We start from the raw sequence: 20,393 nt of genomic DNA on the forward strand, positions 1-20,393 counted from the left end.
AACCCTTCGTGCGCGAGTCCGACTCGCACTTGGCCGTTTTTTTTTATTTTTTACTCTACCTAAAGTTATTATGATATTTTTGTTAGGATCAGCCACTGAAACTAATGGAGTCGGCGACCCGCGTGACGAGTCGCAGTCTCACCGAGATGGTGCGAGATGCAGATGTCGGCCAGACGCTCATAGACACGGTAAGACATACTTAAACAATTCAACACTTTCATTCAATTTAATCATATTAGATACTCAGTTTTTAAACGACTTTCCAAACAGGATGAAATTCTTAATTCATCTGAATTTTTAATTTTTTTCGGGTTTCGTTACCTCGTGTTTGGGATTCATATATCCGTATTGATGAGACCTTTCCACTAATTTTGATGTCATGTAGGACGTAAGTAAAAAAAAACTAGAAGTCACTGAGGAGCTAAACTTTTTGCAAAAAAAAATGCGCTGACTTCTGACCACAACAAAAGTAGACGCGACCGAAATCGGCCTTGTACGCTATTATTACTTAGTTACAATACACCTTTGTACGTTGGAATTACAGCAGACAACCAAGATTGTCGCCGCTCGTCGCGGCGTGGGCAACGTGCCCCTCGCACAAATCACCATGTACCAGCCGAACATCTACTACTGGAAACGGAAGACACAGAAAACGCTGCAGGTATTTATTTATCCTTCTAATATTATAAATGTGAAAGTTTATGACAATGTATGGATGTGTGTTTGTTATTCTTCAGAAACGGCTGGGTTCAAACTGAAATTTGATATGTAGATAGGCTACTTTTTATCAACACATCACGCTGGCGAAGCCGCGGTCGGAAGCTAGTATTGAAATAAACTTTGCTGCAAAGATTATGTCATTATTTCAACTGCCAAATTGAGTAAAGGTGTTAAACGTTCATTCCTTCTCTGTGTGAGAGGAGGCCTGACAGTGGGACGTTATAAAGGCCGATGGTGCGAAAGAATGCTTTGACGATACCTCTATCCTGAACAAAGGTAATTGGAGGCAACGCCTGGTGGGTTTTTAGCCCCCAATCCCCTAAACCGACCCCAGGTGGAGTCTCTGTGAGAGGAAAGTCCATGAGAAAAAAATATAGAATAGATATCATCTTTCACACACATCCATCGCTTATTTGGTCGTCTCCTTTCTCTGTCATGAAAATAAATGTATAATTATTTTATGAAACTCCACAGCTATCTCTGTTTAATGCGTGGATAGCCCTGGCCGCGGGCGGCACGAGCATGATGCTGTTGTCTACGGCGAAGGGTGTGCCAGACCCGGTGTCGGACATACCGCCCGCGCTCGCCACTTTCAAAGTTGTCGCACCGGTATCCAGTGAGTATCTTTGGTCTTATACTCATGTCTTTGTCATCATCTGACCTTTCCATCTTCTCCCAACTATGTTGGGGTCAGCTTTCAAGGAGTACCAGTGTTCTCAAGGACCGACTGCCCTGTCTGACCTCCTCAACCCAGTTACCCGAGCAACCCAATACCCCTTGGTAAAACTCGTTGTCAGACTTACTGGCTTCTGACTATCCGTAACGATACTCATGAATCATAATATCATGTCTTTGTATAAAGGATAATGATTTTTCTGTACTATTATAATAAAGAAGAATATTTTTTTTGTTTGTTTGTTTTTTGGGCGCCGAAGTGAATAAATACATTTGAAAATGTGAAAATGTTACGTGGATGAATAATGAATATTGGTTAAGCAGAAAATCTGAAGAAAACCCTACCTATTTGTGGCGACATTAGTGACTCACTCGAATTAGGCCTTATAAATTCATTATTGATTTTAGTTTGTAATACTTTGTTTTTGTATATGCAGGTATGCCTAACCCTACAAGTACGAGTTCCCGTGGCACCATGCGTCTTGACATCGAGAAACCTGTGCAGATAGACTTATCTAAGGACAAGCTCACGAGAGTCATTGGCATATCTGATCTGGTAAGCTGCATTTTTATGTATGACCTTTTTTCAAAATACCATGTGGTCATCACTCTGACACCATCATTGAGGCTTATATTATTGCTTTTATATTTAACCTAAATAGTTGTTTATCGATCATGCAATACAAACTGGCTTTGCTTTTAGAACTCATTTGAGGAGATCAGCCAACTGCGCAGGATATATCATACTGCACATGCATTTGCGCAGACACAATTGCACTTATTATTCCTTCACTCTCATAGCCCGATGGGACAACAGACACGATCGAAAAGAGATCGGGCGCGGGCCATTTACGTGCTCTCCGATGCACCTGTATATCCATCACCAACTTCTAGGTTCTAATATATTGCAGTTTATACATGGATTTAATCTATTTCTACATATTTACATTGACAATTACAGCTGAGAGCACGCCTGTTCCACCAAGTGACCCAGGAAGCCGATTCTCCCCCCTTGTACAAACTTAAGAACAGATTGGGTAAGTTTTTTTTTACAAATAAATATGTGATATTTGTTTCTTTTTACAAACTTATTAAAACTAGCTGACCTGGCAGACTCCGTACAGGCTTTTTTTTGTTTTTCATACATATTAAGAACATTGTTGTAACACATCCATCAATATAGCGATTGTTTTACCCGATGGCGCGAAAAGGGTTCTTTCAGAAAAAGGTTGCATATGATTTCTGTCAGATATTGCTATTTGAGACCTGTCAAACCAAAAGTTATAGTTTATCTGTCTGATAATTCCCATTAACCAGTGAAACTATCCATTCATCATAAACATTTTCAGTCCGCGAAGGCATGGAGAGTGTCACAATACATACGAGTCAGATCAGCGTGGCCGGGGCCGAGGGTATAGTCGGCTGGGACAGTGCCTCCCTGCAGATCTCGGCCAGCGCTCGCCCTGAGAAGGTGAATGCACGAGGACTGATTACCGCGTTGCTAGTGGCATCGGGACCGCCTGGAGATCGTCGTCATGTCGTCTTACAACCACTGATTGTTGGGTATGTATAATTGCAGTCATTTCGTTACTCAGTGTGCCTCTCTGATAAGATCTGCTTAAAAACAAAGTAATTGGTTGGTTGCATGTCTTTTGTTTTTATCTCATTTAAATAACCGTTTCTAGTAGGAATTTGATAAATCGCATTGTTTTGTCTGAGAACACTATTTATAATATTAATGGCGTCCACGACTGATTTCGAACTGTTTTGTATAAGAAGATCAAGCAACTGCGCTGACTACGTGCTGCTTTGTGAAAGTTACTGGATTAACGAGGCAGTCATGTTATGTATAATAATAGTTTTTGGATACCTAGTAATTAGAGTAAATAAAAAGTTATTTTTTATTGTAACTGCCAACTTCTCCCTCTCTTAGTGTGGAGCTACAAGCACTTTGGGAGGCTTGGCGACGTGCCGAGGGAGGAATGGCAGCCCGCGAGCCGACCGTCAAGATAAATATCGAGCTTGATGACGTCACTGTCGATATCAGACCTATTGAGCTCGCCACGTATAACCGGCTGCTGAAAGTGTACCAACAAATCGCTCAGAATCGCTCGGTAAGTGTGACAAAATGAAATTAAGAAGGCATAAGGTTGCTAACGTATTCAAACTTGGATTCAGTCTTCTATATTAATAGAAGAAATATTTTTTTGTTTGTTTGTAAAAGCTCGGAAGCTATTGAACCGATTTGAAAAATTCTTTCACAGTTGGGAAGCTACACTATCCTTGAGTAAAATAAGGTATATTTTATCCCTGTGTGGAAAGAAGTTTCCCTGGGACGCATTTGAAATCACGGGAATACAGCCAGTTCTTCATATTCGTATTACTATAAATTAAGACCGTAGTTTCAGCATGTAAAACATAAGTTTTTATCCAATAGAAATCGCAGGTAGGCGCGGTGAGCTCGGAAACGGTGACGAAGTCCCATTCGCCGTCTATTTTACCACGTATCTCGTCGTCTTGTCCTTCGATGCAAAACTACGGGCGTCGGCCCTCGCCTGTCTTCATCGATGACGAATCATCGGACCACTTTTACAAGGATGACCTAAGGTGATTTCGTTTTTTTTTTTAATATAAGAATTGTGTGGGAAGATAGTCTTCTATAAATATTGATTGTTATCATGAAAGAAATCATTAAAAATAATAATATTAGTGCATACCCGTAACTCGTTAAATACTTTGCGACTGCCTATCTGACCTTCTTAACCCAGTAACCCGGGCAACGCAGACTTACTAACATCTATCTACCCGTAACGACTGCCGAAGAAGTTCAATGACAGCCGGGACCTATAGTTTAACGTGTCCTTCGAAACACACTCAAGGTGTTCAAGATACACTAAGAAATTACATACAAACTTAGAAAAGTTGCATTGGTACTTGCATGACCTGAAATAGAATCCACACCCTCATACTTAGGAGGTTAGTTGTTTATCTAATGGCCCCCATGACCTTAATGATATTTGCATTATTTTTCTATTGGTAAACACTCGTAACAGAAACAAAATCCAACTTGTTTAAAAAAACACAGGAGCGGTGCGTTCAAGATTTTAAGCGGCGGTCAGTTCCCGATGGCGTACCAAGTGATGCTCTATGGTAACGCGGTGTCGTGGCGGTACCCGCATCCGCGAGCCATTACGAGAGTGGTCGCATTTCCTATACCCGGACAGGTATGATATATTGCTAAGGAACTTCGCCTCTACAGTTAAATGTTCTTTGTGCAAAGAAACCAAGGTGTTTCGTCTTCAAAAGCACAGGCCTTTTGAAGACGAATTTTATTTTTCACTTTCAAATTTTGAAAGGGAATAATTTTTTAATTATTTTCAAACAAGCGACCCGCTAAAGCTTCACACGGGTGCAATACTGATACCAAAACACATATAAACACACAGGAACATATAACATATATACAGATATAAACCTTCATCTCCACTCACTCTATTTATTTAAAAAAAACCGCATCAAAATCCGTGAAGATTTAAGCATACATTGGGATATAGGGACAGAGAAAGCGACTTTGTTGTATATTATGTAGTGATTGGCGTAGAGTCGAAGAGATGGAGTGGCGGGCAAAAGGCAATACAATTAGAAATGTATACTTATTTCCCAATTAAATATAATTGAAAATTTTCAGGACAAGGAGATAGACTGCGTATTGGAGTTGTACAACTCAATGCTGGTGAGGTGGGAAGCTCATACGTTCTTCAAACTGCCTACTGGCGAGCCGAGAGAACTACGGCTTTTCGTTAGACCACCAGGTAACAAGTTATTGATATTTTATGAACTTCTATTATTATTATTCTTTTCTTCCTCTTTCAGACAGTCTACCTGTTCCTTTCCGTCCATCCAAGTTCATATTTAATGTTTCTTGTAGGATGTGTTTCATGCCTTCTCATCATATTACATGACAAAAACGCTGGCTGCTCATTTTCTCTGCCACTGGCGCCACTCTCAGACTCCCTAACAGTATAAAACTAACCGTCAGTTGCACAAAGCCCCATTAACGTTAAAGCATATTTAAATCTATTGCTGACTCTTTCTTTGTCAACAAGATATAAAGTGTGAGCAATATATGTATTTAATGAAGTTTTAACTTTAATGGAGCTTTGAGCACCTGACGGTAAAATTAATAGATAGACCGTAGTAGCTAACTTCAGTCCAAGCTCTTACTAGACTGGCAAGTTTTCCCGATCGGTTACACTCAAACTACTGTTGTAAGGATTGTTCCTTCATGTGTAGATATTATTAATAATACTTACATGTTTTGTGGACAGAAACTGTATTCGCAATAATGTGGCGCTTCCGTGTATGTTCGGTGACCGAGCCGAAGGCGGCGCCCTTCGAGTTCGATATGAATAAGTTCATGCCGAGATCTGATCCATTGGTAAGTTACTATTTAACAAGAACATATAACTATATAAGTACTTATAGAAAAAAAAACATTGAAAACATGTAGGCTGGAGCATAGGTAAACACTTGGAGCATTTTGAAAAGCTGTTGCCGAATTCAGTCGAACTCTGATGAAATCTACAACAGACTTCACATAGTTCACTTTTTTCACATAGTTCACTTTTTTTAAAAGAGAGCATTTAGTCATAAGCAAAAAACTATTTAGCACACAATCTATTTAATTTTACATAATTGCAAAGGTATTGAACTAAGTCAAATTCAATACTCTAATTGAACTGTCCTAAACGGTTACTCTCTATGCGATTTGTATGAAAATGCTGAATGACTACAAGCTGTATATTTATTTGCTTATAAGAATAATAAAAAACATATTTTTAAATGAAAGTGAAATTACTGTAAGATGCCACACCAAAGAAATATGATAATCTCTCGAATCTTTTTCCCAACCATATTGGGGTCGGCTTCCAGTCTAACCGGATGCAGCTTAGTACCAACTACCATTGTTTAACAAGGAGCGACTGCCTATCTGACCTCCTCAACCCAATTACCCGGGCAAACCAATACCTTTCATTAAGACTGGTCCCCAACCCAGTTACCCGGGCTACCCAATACTTTTTGGTAAGACTGGTGTCAGACTAACCAGCTTCTGACTAACCGTAACAATTGCCAAGGATGAAATAAATGACAGCCGATAGACCAAATAAATATGATAAAATATTATATTCGTTACCAATTAATTACCCAATTACAGGTGTTAGACGAGCCGCAATTCGTGGGTGACGCGCGAGTGACGGCTGGTGTATCGGCCGAGGAACTACTGGGAGTGTTACGAGTGGACTCGTACTTCGCGCCGCGACTGTTACCTCGCATCATGGTCGCGCTTAGACTCGCACGTTTACAAGTACACGCGCACAACTCGCTGCCTGATATTAGCAGGTAACGTATAATCATCAAGCATCAATCAGCAAGCGCAGCGTAGGAAGTCCACAAACAAGATGGATAGACTATCTTATAGAGGTCGCCGGAAGACGCTGGATGCAGGTAGCCTCCAAACGGTATTTGTGGAGATCTAAGGGGGAGGCCTATGTTCAGCAGCGGATGTGTGTATGGCTGAGATGATAATGATCTATAATCATGGAGAACAACAAAATGACTAGCAGAGGTGCCATAACAGAAAATCTCCTAAGAAAGCAGCGCACCAAAATGCGGGTGTACGGGGTCGAGGAACAATACTGACTTCGCCCTTATGCGCCTTCTTTGGAGCCGACCTCTTTGTGTCAGACCTGAACGTGTCTTTAGTTCACTTGTAACTGATCGTTTTGGTCACGTACACCATATCTATTTGACCTAGAAGAAGGTGCTGACCTACCTACATTATGGCGTCCGAGTTCATCGATAATATAAACGTCAAGTCTCTTAAAATAACTTCAGCGTTTATTTAGCAACCTCTTATATTTTCAAACCGTTGTCGTACGCTGCCATATTGTTTCCTTCATATTTTTTTGCATTGTAGGTATAGTATAGGTGTATAACAATTAAAGGAAGATAGGGACGACATGAACTATAGAAACCAATTTTTATTCTATTGTTTTTTTTTTTCAGGACATCCCTAAAATATCCACTAATTAATGACCTCCTACAACAAGTATTTTTGTTAATGTTTCAGTCACGAGACATTTCTGGAGGGCTACTACGTGTCGAAGCCGCTGATGAAAACACATCGCGTGCTCAGTTTCACCGTCAGCAATACTGCTGCGTACGCGCACATCAACTCGCCCGCCGGCACGCTACTCGTTATGGATACCAATACATCGTGAGTTAAGATTAACTAATATTAGGTAGTCAAAAATATGATAAATAAAAATAAAGTACCTGCAAACTGGAGGCTAAACTGTTGACCCGAGTGTTTGGCCATGTTTTGCAATTTCAATCCAAGTTTTCAGTCGGTCTAATACCACCTAGGTAAATGCCTTTCTAATGTGCGTCACTCATCTTCATATTGATTTATAAGCTGAAACAATGTATCGGCCGACTAAATATTTGCAGTATGCAAGTACTCTTAATTTCAGTTAGCAGATAGTCACAGTTATTAATCGCCCTTTATTCATAATGGAGCACAGAGCATTCACAATAATGATTAATGATATATTTTTCATTATGTTTGCCATCAGTTCCGACATGGTGGATTGCGCAACCGGCACGATGGAGCCGATCATGCAAGAGTTCCGTGTCCAGGGAGCCATCTCCGCTCACAACGATATAATGACCGGTTCGCGATGTCGAGTTATGACCACTGGCATTCACGTGGCCATGCATGTGTCCAGGCTACGAACATTACAGGCTCTCTTTAATGATTGGAAGACTGCTTATGATGAGGTTAGTTTAAATTTAAATGTTACCACTCATCAAAATACAAAGTTAACATTTCTCATTCCTTGATATCTAACTATGTATGTAAAAGTGAAAAATCAGTCATCATCAAATCTTTAAATACTTCTTAAATTCTTGTTTCAAATACATTGAAGTTAATTTTTCAGTACTTTTGCTTACAAAATCACTGAAAATGCTACTGATTGGTAAGATGAGACTTGCAGATGAACCTACCTTAATCTGTCAAATTTCTTCGATAGATTTTCAACCTTATCACAGAAGTAGAAGGTTAATATTCGGTTTATAAAATTAACAGATTGGGGTAGGTTTGTATGCTGTCTGCAAATTATTTGCTTGTTTCCGAATTGGCATCGCTTCTTAAGCACCTGTAATAAGGTTTATATGAAATAAAAACCTTTGACTTTGGCAGTATGTCCTGGAACTACCGCCTCGCTACACGGAGGAGCTGCCCGATACAAGGAAGCACAGTAGGCACGAGATCGCCGCGGCCATGGCGTTGGCTCTCGAAGGCCGCGTGGTGCTGTGGATACACAACAGTTGTGCCTCCGCTATGAGGATTGGACAAGAGGATACTGATGAAGTTGTACCGCTTGGCCCCGGCGCAAGGCTTGCTTATAGGTAACGGTTCAAAAATTTGACAAAGCGCCTTTAGTTGACTGTAAGGTATAACATAGTTGGCGTTGGCTTCCGATCTAACCGAATGCGGCTGAGTTCCAAGGTTTTAAGTTCAACGACTGCCTGTCTGACCTCCCCAACTAGCCACCATAACCGATACCCTTTGGCAAGACTGGTTTTCAGCCTTTTGGGCTTTTGATTACCCATAACGAATGCCAAAGATGTTTAGATGACTAGATTCTTAAATCGTATAGTAGTGTACCTTTTACATCAAAAATAACAAATGAGCCTGAGCTTTATCCATGTGTTCCACACAGAAATTAGTTCCCTCGTGACGCAGGTAAAACCATAGAGAACACGTAATTTGACAATCCCTCAATAGCTGTATCCAACTATCGCTTCACAAAATAGTCGTTGTTGAATGTATATCTCCCAGCATATATATTTATGTACCTCGTTTTCCAAATCAGGTGGCGCAACCCAACGGCTTCGAGGAGGCTGCGAATCGCGCTCGCCGGGCCAACAGCTGATTGGCACTGGTCAGCCAGTAAGTGATTTTATTATTATTTACAATCAACAACGATTCTAATATAAAAAAGAGTATAATTTTTTTGGTTTGTTAGTTTGCGTCGCAAAGGCTCTCATACTACTAGACCGATTTGAAAAATGTTTTCATTGCTGGGAAGCTAGTCTATTCCCGAGTAACATTGGCACAGCATGTTGCCATTGGCACATAAATGTTTCATGCATGTGTGCCAATACACATGAAACATTTTGTCGGGGTTAGGGAAAAAGTTCTCCGTTACGCGGGAAAACAGCTATTAAAAACTAAAGCAATAACTTATTTGGCACTTTTATATCACCGAAATTATATGCAGAATACTGACAGACCATTAAGAAACTCATATCACATCCCAGGTATACCCTTCGCGATTGGAACTACTCGATTGAAGATTGAGACTCCCGAGTCAGTGAACAACAAGCAATTTGCTTCTATGGGTGCCGTGGTTCATGTGAAGGTCGAACAGCTGGGAGCCTGCAGATATATGCACCTGTCTGGGAGACTGGTCTTGGCGAACATGCTTCGAGCTACTTTACTGTATAAGGTAAGATATTTTAATTGATGATTCTAGCTAGATTATTCGAGGTGAATATTAAGCGATTCGACGGAGATAGTGCTTTTTCCAAGATTTAGACACTGTTACCTGAAAACAGATATGTTTTTATAAACAAGATATTTGCATTATGACAGTTGACGTTTAGGGCTGCGGTGTCCACAAGCGACAGTCTAATGGAATTATACCAACCAACAGCTGTAAAAAAAATAATAGACCATGGATAAGAAGACAAAAATCCAATTACTGGTTTTCACAAATAACCATAGCATAGCCACTGAGAAAATTTAGGTTATATTGAATTTATGGTTGGAATATCGCTTATCGTTTCGAAAAGTTTTTTTTTTGTTAGGCTTTCATATATAGTTCAGTTTTGTAAAGATATTCTGTATTGCAGGTTAAAAGTCGCCTTATGGAAGGGCCGCAATGGCGTACGGTGTGTTCGGGCGAGTTGGCCGCCGAGACGGTGGGCCGCAGCGTCATCTGCAGTGCCGATAACGACATGGTGCTCAAGTAAGACTCAACACTTTTATCGCGCGATGGCCTTTTCCCATATCCCTACGAATATTATAAATGCGAAAGTAACTCTGTCCGTCTGTCTGTTGCACTTTCACGTCTAAACCACTGAACTGATTTTAATAAAATTTGGTGCAGAGATAGAGTTCACCTTGAGAAAGAACAAAGGAGTTTTTATCCCGGACTTATGAAGAGTTATCTTCGAAACGCGATATAACCGAATCCGACGCGGGCGGAAGCTAGTTCCCTATATTCTTTCTATCAGTTGGTTAGCTTACTAGAGAGAGAATTTGACATTAGCCCCATATACATATTGTCAGATTCATATCTTTGGTAAGCTAATCCAACAGATGGGCGAACGGCCCTAAAAGTATTGTTCATGTATTCTATGAATTAAACTTAACAATCTCAAAATCCTTGAAAAACGTTATCATGATTTTTAATTTATTGTCTACGTTTTGGCAGGATCAAGTTCAGATCACACAACACTTGCTGGTCAGGCGATATACCGCTGAAAGAATGCCCGAAGGAAAACGTTCCATGGTTGGTTAAAGGTTGGTTCGCTCTTAAATACCTATTAATTTTCATGCTACTGAAACATTTTCCAAAGTGAAACAAACTATTTCATGTTATAACGGATACGGACGTCCGAGCAATGTATTGCAATATGTCTCCAATAAAGTACCTGATGCTGGTCTGTCGAACATTATCGGCCATATAAGGTCATACCGAAAATGTGTGTCAAATATTTCCGGTACGTTACATTACTGCAAAGTAGTGCAAAGTCTTTCTGTTATTGCTAACAATGTTTCCAGCCCCTATACTAAACTTATATTGATATAGAGGCTGGCTGTATTTAAATATAGATTTCGGAAGAAAAAACTTTATATTGCTGTTAAAATCGTTATAATATTTATCCAGTGCCAACGGAGGGAGAAAGCCAGTTCGTTTCGATATGGTGCCGCGTGGTCCGTGGTCGCGCCGACGGACGAATCCTGGCGACACTCTGGCCGCTTTACATACTGCACTCGCATCTACCTCTCGACACTGATGTAAGTACACACATAGTTTTAGCAAGAATAAAGTATAGCGACCTCTTTATGAAACTTTACCGCGGACAAAGAATGTTCAGATTAAAACATGCAGAACAAATTTCTAGCGCAGATGTCATAACACAAAATACGGTTGTTCGGAGAGCTTTACTATTTCCGCTCTCATACGCCTTATTTGGAACCCGCCCATTTTTTTAAAATCAAATCAAGATCAATCTTTGACAGATTCGTCTTGAATTGACAAGGAAACCGAACGCCTCATCAGTTCTAGTAACTAATCACTCCTACCGTATTCATCTTTCCTTCCTCCGTAGATTAAAAAGCCAGCCACAGCATAGGAAATAGACAAATGATTACAAGAATTCGATAATTCGTCCACGGTCGATTTCGGCCACGGCGGCTGTTCTCATGTAAGGAGATCAGCTAGCTGCGCAAGACATATTATAGTGCACGAGCATTTGCTTGGACACAGGTGCACTCCCTATTCCTTCACTCTCATAACTCGATGGGACGGCAATCCGACACGACCCGAAAGAGATCAGGCGCAGGACCGACATTTACGTGCTTTCCGATGCACGGGTGTATCAATCACCAACTTCCAGACTCCGGGCTGCTTTGTAAAAGTTTCTAAAACCCTACATGGCGATTTCGACCCGACACAGGAATTGACCCCGGACCTCGTGCACAGCAGCTGCGCTTGCGACGACTAATTGCAACACAGCTAATGACAAACAATTTGTGTGTAGGTCCTAATAGTAACAGAAGCAATGACGACGACGAGTGAGGACTTGACCCCGGTAACACAGCAACTACCGCCGATGTTGCAAACGACGCCAGGCCGCGGTTCTAGCACTCACCTGCAAGCGCCCGGCACTACCGCCGCTAGACATAGCCTGTCTTTCCAATATAGGTAACTATATCGAACTTCTATCGAGAAAACCGAAAATCGATCTCAGTGGCGTGCACTTGGAGAGGCCTACATATGTCCAGCAGTGGACTGCGATAGGCTGATGATGATATCGAACTTAGATGTTATATAGGTATTAGCTTCTGCCAGCGGTTTCACCTGCATCCCGTGGGTACCTCTACACGAAACCGGAAAAAAGTAGCCTTCGTCGATAAATGGGCTATCTAACACTGAAAGAATTTCTCAAATCGGACCAGTAGTTCCTGAGATTAGCGCGTTCAATTAAACAAACTCTTCAGATTTCTAATATTAGTAAAGATTACATATCGAACTAGAGAGAGTTAGAGGTCTTATATATCAACAATGTATAGCTATTTGTTGCATACTACAGAGGAATTATATTATTAATATTTTACTACATATTTTTTTCATTGTTTTGTAGCATTAATTCAGACAAGTAAGTGCATTACTTATCATAAAACGTAAACTTATCCTAACTGTCTCTGCTGGTACCAGTATATTAACATTGCATTGTATTCCAAATTATCACGGTTTTTTTCTAACATAGAAATAAGTTAGGAAATTTCTTCAGGCATACCTAAAACTTAATTCATATATGTATGTATGCATCTCCACAGGAACATAGAATGTCCGGTGACTCGCGAGGCCGTCCCCCTGCATTACGGTGTAACTGATACTTCAGTGTTCGACAAGCGAACTCCCGTCATGAATATCGAAGACGTCATTACCGATGTACTGCAATGGTAATTCTTACGTTGTTTTAAAGTCCTTAAAATGTACTACTAAGAAAAAGTCAACATTTCATACGAGTTACCTTGTATTGCACCTGCCACTATTGGTGTTTTTGTCAAGTGTAGTATAAATTATATAACTTTATGTAAAATTTTTCAAATCTAGCAGACAGACAATATGTGTTGCTAGAGAGTTTGTTGCGCCACATCTTCATTCCAGTGATAGGATAGTAAAGGGTGGGAGTTTTTGGGGGCTGTCTCATGTAATTTTGACATTCGAAACGTGCCTACTTTGAATAAACTCTTTCGATTGATTGATTGAGTTCCACTCAGTTTCTTCCATTAGAATCTAATATATAAATCCTATTATTGGCACTATAAAGTCTTATTAAACTTCCTTTGTAAGGTTGGAACGCTCATCACGCAATGCAAACTCTGCGTGGCCGTACTCTTTGGTCGCCAAGCATTGGGGCGGCGACTGGCAGCCTGCATCTCTGCAGCCGAGGTGTGACGTCGCCGTAAGTCAACCATTATACCATTACCATTATAGTACACTTTTATTAAAAACTAGTTTTCGCCCGCGGTTTCAGCCGCGTCCCGTAGCCGGATGGTGACAAAAACTATCCTAAAACCTTCTCCCGGGTCTAAGTTACCTCTCCTCTAATTTTCAGCCAAATCGGTCAAGCCGTTTTCATGTTATGTCGTGACAACGGAAAACGGGTTTCATTTATATATATATATAGATTAAAATATGTAAAAGATAAATCATATTAGTTATATTTGAATCTCATGATAAGAAAGTGACGTGTAGAAAAAAATATTACAGTAAATGGAAATACTTTAAAGTTAGATTAAATGAAACCTTATTATGAATCAATACAAGTTTATACTACCGTAAGCTTAATACTTTCCAATTCATTTTCATGTTCTAATGACAACTGTCCATTTGTACTTACTTTCGTTCCATACCTAACCTACATGTCTTAGGGATTTAAAATCCCACCATCATAATTCTAAAATGACGAATCATTCTCCACAGGTTCGTTATCAAGCCGTACGAGCCGGCGGCGGCTGCAGCTTAGAGATCCTTCTTAGTCCTATCGTGTTACTATGCAACGCTACGCCAATACCGCTCACGCTCAGAGCGTATGACGCTGCTCCGCTCTGCAAACTCGAACCTGGGTCAGCTCTGTCTCCGCCTTCAGCTATCATCAAGGTATTTTTTGTACTAGTCTACACTGTTAAAATAAACAGGATTTCTTTTCTGGGTTGTACCCTGAAGGCTCAGGCAATACTGAAGCAATTTGAAAAATGGTTTCACTGTTGGGTAGCTTCACTATTCCTGAGTTACGAGGATATATCCTATCCGGTAACGGGCAGCAGGATTAGTGTTTTTAATACTATTTTGCTGAGCCCATCAAGGACCTTTTTATATTTTCCACATTATGGAATGCAATAAACGATATGAATATTTTTTTACTTAATTTTTTCAACATTTTATTGTTACAGAAACCGTTCTTCATGTCAGTAGAGGTGGGTCGCGAGACGTTCGTCAGCTGTCAGCTGCAGGTAGCTACTGAGGAGCCGGGACGCTACGGCACGCTGCCGCCAGGACAGGTCGCGCTTGACCATCCCGCCAACTTCTCTATACTGTGCAATCAGAAGGTTATTATATTATTTCAGTCATATAAAACTGGATTTAAATCCGCCTTCTGATCAATTAATAGGGCTTTTTAGGGTTCCGTGCCCAAAGGGTAAAACCCTATTGTTTTCGCTCCTTTGTCCGTCCGTCCGCCCGTCCGTCCGGCTGTCACCAGGCTGTACCTCATAAACCGTGATAGTTAGAGAGTTGCCACAGATGATGTATTTCTGTTGCCGCTATAACAACAAATACTGAAAACTAGAATAAAAAAATATTTTGGGGGGGCTCCTATACAACAAATGTGATTTTTTTTGCTCATTTTTGCTCTGGTACGGAGCCCTTCGTGCGTGAGTCCGACTCGCACTTGGCCGGAGTTTTTGTTGAGAAATCATCAAATGATTCCTACCGCTGTGGGTTAGCAGCGTGAGGGAGTGTCAGATTCTTACTGATTAAAACGACCAGGTAACTCTTTCGAACAGTCCCGCATCTTCAATTAATAGGTCTGAAAATAAGTGACCAAACAAACAAATCGGCCAGTTCAATTAATTAGAGACTATTATCACGGTAAAAGTGCAACATTTAATCCATTCCATTGCTCTAATGAAAGTATACGCCAAATTCTATTTATAAAATGCATTTTCCGGCACTCAACGGCTAAATATTTTGTACTTTCTAGTGCTTTTCCAGCAATGGTAACCACTTCAACAGCAATGGTATAACGCTTTGAAAAATCCGTATTGTATTTTGTATTATGTATCAATATTTCCCAGGTGGCGCTCCTGACATTGTATTACGAAATCAAGGAGCAAATCAACGTGCTCGGCGTCTCATCCACGTACTTACTTGTGAATAGGCTCGGAACTGAAGTTTTGGTAAGATATACTTATGTATTTCTTTATTTATTTTGGTTACATGATATTGCAGAAATTATGGGAATAGTGTTGATATACTTCTTCATTTCATACCATAGCAAGATCAATTACAACTGAGCCAAAAAGATTTTATATATTACTAGCTTCGAATTCGGTTATATTGCGTTTCCAAGAGAAGTCTTCAAAAGCCCGGCATAAAAATTATTCTATGTTCTTTTTCAAGGTCAACTCTATCTCTGTACCACATTTTATTAAAATCAGTTCAGTGGTTTAGACGTGAACGCGTAACAGGCAGACAGACAGAGATACTTTCGCATGTATAATATTATGTAGAGATGAAATTAAACGTGTAACAGGTAATTGAAAGAATAACAAATTATTTATTTCTTAGGTGTCAGCAATCGCAGTACCGAGCCATATGGACGACAGTACCATGTTGCGTCCTAAGACTTTCAAAGTGGTACCGCCATCTAAAGAAGGAAGGTCAGTCCTACAAACTTATTGTTTCATTACTTTAGCTCTCGGTTCAATATCATGTTGGTAATTTTCTACAAATATTATAATTTAGCTTATCAAATAAAAGCATTTCTATATATCGCCCTGGAGTCTAGAATATCATAATCTTCCTTATCCCAATTTTAATTTCTGGTCGCAGCATGTTTTCTTCCTCCATACTTTACTGTATGCCGTCATCTCTCTACGATTTATGTATTTGGCTTTTACAGCCGTGTAAACCGTTCCAAAATTTCCATTATTTTTAGCTCTGTCTACTTTCACACAATCCATCTATAGTTTCTTTTGTCCCCTTTGTTCTACTTTTCACATTTTATCTCCTAGAAGACAGTAACGAAAGTCAAGCAGTAATCAGTAAAACTGGGGTGCATCTTCACAGTGCAAGTAGCTTGCACATGTTGAGGCATATGCGCAGGTTACACGCATTTTAAAAACGTCCAGCGACTCGACTCGATTTGTGCTAATAGTGCAAATACATTTTTTTCTGGTATTACTATGTTTTGTTGTTTTTTCACTTATTATAAAATATTATCTGTTACAGTGACTTATTTTTCTGTTACAGTGAATACGGCACATCATTATGTCGTTTCTGGCTCCGCGGCCGGTGGCGGGGTTGCGACCCTATAGAGTTACGCGCCTACTTGTGTTTCGCGTTACCCGCTACAACGTTCCAGGGAAGAGAACCCGTGCCCATACGCTTGGGCCATCCGCCGCTGAGGCGAGCCATGGCCCTTGTTGATTCCAACCAAGTTTCGGCAAGTATTGTCTGTCACTATATATGGTATAAAACAAAGTCGCTTTATCTGTCCCTACATCCCCTATGTATGCTTAAATATTTAAAAGGAGGCAACATTTTGCAGATTTTGATGTTTTTTTTTAATAGATAGATTCATTGGTTTATATGTATAATAACATACAGCACTCGTGTGAAGCTGGGGCGGGTCGCCAGTATTAAATGAAATTAAAAGTATTAAAATTCAGTATGTTGTGAAGTTTAATGTTGTTGTTTGTTGTTGAAAGTAAGTTGTTGGTAGTTGTAGGAGGAAGATTAGTTTACGTTAAACCACTGTTAATTAATGTGTTTATTTAATCATGATATTTATTTATTTCGTAATCTGAGCCGCACGTTATTCATTATTCATATATTAAAATTAGCATATTGCGCAGAAATGTACTTTTGTTGTATGAGAGAGTATAATATTCTTACCAATCTTATTAGTTCTGTAGACTAGCAGTAATATTTTGTTTCTAACTACAGCACCGTTACATTAAGACTACTGCAAACGCTTCGCCATATTCCTCACAGTACTGTTCCCCTCAGATCCCGATCGTAGTGAGTCAGATAAGGCACGACAGCCGCTGGATGATAGTGATCGCTCACGACCCGTGCCCGCAGTTCCTCGTGCACAATCACACGAGACTCACCCTGCAGGTCGCCGAGCCTGTTCACTCGCCTGATGAACCCTCCACTTCACGCGTAGAGGTATTATAAATTCAGTTTTCCTCCATAGTTAGCAATAGTTTAGAACAGAACCGGGGTTTGTCCTTGGGTTCATTTCTATAGTGTATACAGAGAACATTATAAAGAGAAAAACTTTGTTTGTTTGGTTGTAATGGATAAACTCAAAAACGACTGGACCAATTTTAAATATGCTTTCACTATTAGAAAGCTATATTATCTGCGAGTAACATAGGCTATATTTTATCCCAGTGCGGGCAGTAGCTCCCACGTGACGCGGGTGAATCCGCGTAAAAATGGCTAGTTATAAATATAGTTTTCCTCTATAGTTAGCAATAGTTTAGCACAGAACCGGGGATTGTCCTTGGGTTCATTTCTATAGTGTATACAGAGATAATCGTCGGTTTTGTGTCACTTTCAATAAAGCTGTTTCAAAAAGGCTTCTTCCCCACGTTCGCCTTCCGAAAGTCCGGGACTCTGTAGTCCCGTGTGCACGGCAGAGACATACATAATAATATGAAATCTTTTAGTTACTTCATTTGTACGTAATTAGCTTACTTCTAAATAAGTATTGTATGAATTGCCTGATTTGGTATATATCGATTTTATCGATAACATCGAAATTTTATCGACTTTTTATAGTTATTATTTGCTACTAAATGAGACTCAAAGGGCCTTACTACAAAAACTTTAAACCCTGTTTTACACTTGTCTAATAAAATTTTGGCTGCAAAATGAACCACATGTCAACGTCATAATTTGACATTTTTTTAGACAAGGCATAAACTGACGTTTAAAAGTTTTTGTGGTAAGACGGCAGATGTTTTTGATGAATTTGTTTCGATTTTATTTGTGCAACTGACGGTTTGTCATTATAATCAAAATAATATTGATTCCATATTTTACTAATTACAGATTTGAAGTTGTCACTCTAAAGTTAAATTTTATGTTAGTAATTGAAAATCTATTGTACATTCAATCAAGTTTCTTATCGATGTTAATAAAGTTACACTACGTTTTACAGCCGATAACAGAATGCGCAGGCACTACTTGGTGGTGCACCGTTCTCCCCAACTCTGCGGTGCATTACTCTACGCCGTCATACTGTGCCCGCTATCCGCCTGAAACGATGCCTCCCAGCACCGTGTCCTCGCCCTACCTCACGTTCTCTAAAGGGAAAGGTATGAACATAAATCTGTATTTATTTGCACACCTGTACATTGTTGAAACCGCTATATTAACATAAAAATGAACGTAAAACTAATAAAGGTATTCACATTCTTCATTAATACCTACTGCTGTTTGTTTTACATTCCTAGATATATCACTTCGATATATAAGAATTACATTCTTAATTTGAACAAGGTATTATATTTTTCATGATAGTTACCAACTTATCAAACGATACCTTAAATACTTTGGAAATATGTAACATTAACGGCCTTTCCCATTATTCTATCTGACTTGTTTTGCTGACTAGAAATGGAATTTTGCATTTCCCCATACAAGTAATGTCAAACATCTTATCTCTATATAGCAAAATAACAGATAGATAAAATCTGTCATTTGTTTGTCTGTTTAGAATTGGACGAGGACTGGTGTCCGCCTGTGATAGCCGTGGACGGTGAACAACTGATTCAGTACTACGGCGGCATTACCATCAAGCTGCGCGTACGCACGCATCCACATTCTACGCTCATCGAGTTACAAGATGTCGACCATGTACGTCACACGCAGATTTTATTTCATTACTAGCTGATCCCGCGAACTACGTATCGTTTAGACCTTCCAAGGACCTCTACAAACATTTAAAAACCAAAAAAGTAAAAAAAAACAAATCGGTCCACCCATTCTTGAGTTTCAGATAGAGATTTCAAAATTTTTTTGAAAAATTGTAAAACTAGTATTGTAAAGCTGAAGTTTTTTTAATGAGATTCAGCAGAAACTGTCAATTCTTATATAGTTATAAAAAAATCTTCAAAATAATACAGGAAGACTTTTTTCGGTTGCTCAAACTATATATTTCTAAAGACTATACTTCTCCTAACAATGTGTTAATGTAATATTTTAACCTGTTTTAGAACGACATATCGGCGAGTGACATAAGGAAACGTTTACTTGGCGCTTTTGAAGCGAAGGTAGGAGTCCTTTCTATATGTTTTACCTAATTTTTGTACGGACAATAGTATAGCGTATTTAGCTTCTTCAACCTACATTTCTGTACACACACTTTTAATTAAGCAAAAGTTGTTATAATTATTATAATTAAATTAAAGTTTATGAAGGTTTTTTTATAATATTTAATTATTTGTATTTCAGCCAAATAAGATAGATCCATCATCATCCGCTTGTCTGGAGCGCACCGGTGCAGATTGTAAGCGTAAGTATTCTTGCAATTTTTTTTAATTTTATGCTCAATTTAAGGTGTCATCTACACTAATGTTAAAGAAAAGAGGAAGGATTTGTTTGTTTGTAAGTTGGTTTGAAACGAATGAACAGCAAAACCGAATAATACTTTCACTGTAAGGAAGCTACACTATCCGCTCTGAATATGGGCTATGTTTCATCCATGTACGGAAAGAAGTTTCCTGTTTCTGTAGACCAGCGAGTTAACTATAAACACACATAAAAAAATACATTTATAATTCGCATGTACTCGACGCAGATTCTTATTTTCATTTCACTTTTTCATTTTTGCAG

General features: G+C 39.4%; 1 protein-coding gene across 5 annotated transcripts in view; it reads left to right on the forward strand.

Moving 5' to 3' along the window:
- LOC110374583 (intermembrane lipid transfer protein VPS13B) overlaps positions 1-20,393 on the forward strand; it is a 58,785-nt gene that overhangs the window by 29,056 nt on the left and 9,336 nt on the right. For 4 of the 5 annotated variants that reach the window (XM_064035092.1, XM_064035098.1, XM_064035102.1 and 1 more), the window contains exons 41-73: positions 87-188; positions 545-661; positions 1,195-1,336; positions 1,833-1,951; positions 2,357-2,432; positions 2,745-2,958; positions 3,329-3,509; positions 3,833-4,002; positions 4,481-4,619; positions 5,084-5,207; positions 5,724-5,833; positions 6,611-6,795; positions 7,526-7,672; positions 8,031-8,235; positions 8,660-8,868; positions 9,336-9,412; positions 9,784-9,971; positions 10,378-10,493; positions 10,962-11,050; positions 11,418-11,548; positions 12,295-12,458; positions 13,094-13,219; positions 13,614-13,725; positions 14,247-14,423; positions 14,717-14,872; positions 15,620-15,721; positions 16,113-16,204; positions 16,797-16,989; positions 17,556-17,717; positions 18,718-18,874; positions 19,276-19,415; positions 19,775-19,831; positions 20,013-20,073. In XM_064035092.1, the coding sequence (XP_063891162.1) occupies positions 87-188; positions 545-661; positions 1,195-1,336; positions 1,833-1,951; positions 2,357-2,432; positions 2,745-2,958; positions 3,329-3,509; positions 3,833-4,002; positions 4,481-4,619; positions 5,084-5,207; positions 5,724-5,833; positions 6,611-6,795; positions 7,526-7,672; positions 8,031-8,235; positions 8,660-8,868; positions 9,336-9,412; positions 9,784-9,971; positions 10,378-10,493; positions 10,962-11,050; positions 11,418-11,548; positions 12,295-12,458; positions 13,094-13,219; positions 13,614-13,725; positions 14,247-14,423; positions 14,717-14,872; positions 15,620-15,721; positions 16,113-16,204; positions 16,797-16,989; positions 17,556-17,717; positions 18,718-18,874; positions 19,276-19,415; positions 19,775-19,831; positions 20,013-20,073 (4,540 nt within the window). The remainder of the gene's footprint in view (positions 1-86; positions 189-544; positions 662-1,194; positions 1,337-1,832; positions 1,952-2,356; positions 2,433-2,744; positions 2,959-3,328; positions 3,510-3,832; positions 4,003-4,480; positions 4,620-5,083; positions 5,208-5,723; positions 5,834-6,610; positions 6,796-7,525; positions 7,673-8,030; positions 8,236-8,659; positions 8,869-9,335; positions 9,413-9,783; positions 9,972-10,377; positions 10,494-10,961; positions 11,051-11,417; positions 11,549-12,294; positions 12,459-13,093; positions 13,220-13,613; positions 13,726-14,246; positions 14,424-14,716; positions 14,873-15,619; positions 15,722-16,112; positions 16,205-16,796; positions 16,990-17,555; positions 17,718-18,717; positions 18,875-19,275; positions 19,416-19,774; positions 19,832-20,012; positions 20,074-20,393) is intronic. The other variant, XM_064035096.1, reaches the window with a different exon arrangement.

This window comes from Helicoverpa armigera, chromosome 1 (genome assembly GCF_030705265.1).
Source record: "Helicoverpa armigera isolate CAAS_96S chromosome 1, ASM3070526v1, whole genome shotgun sequence".
In the NCBI taxonomy this organism is placed as follows: Eukaryota; Metazoa; Arthropoda; class Insecta; order Lepidoptera; family Noctuidae; genus Helicoverpa; species Helicoverpa armigera.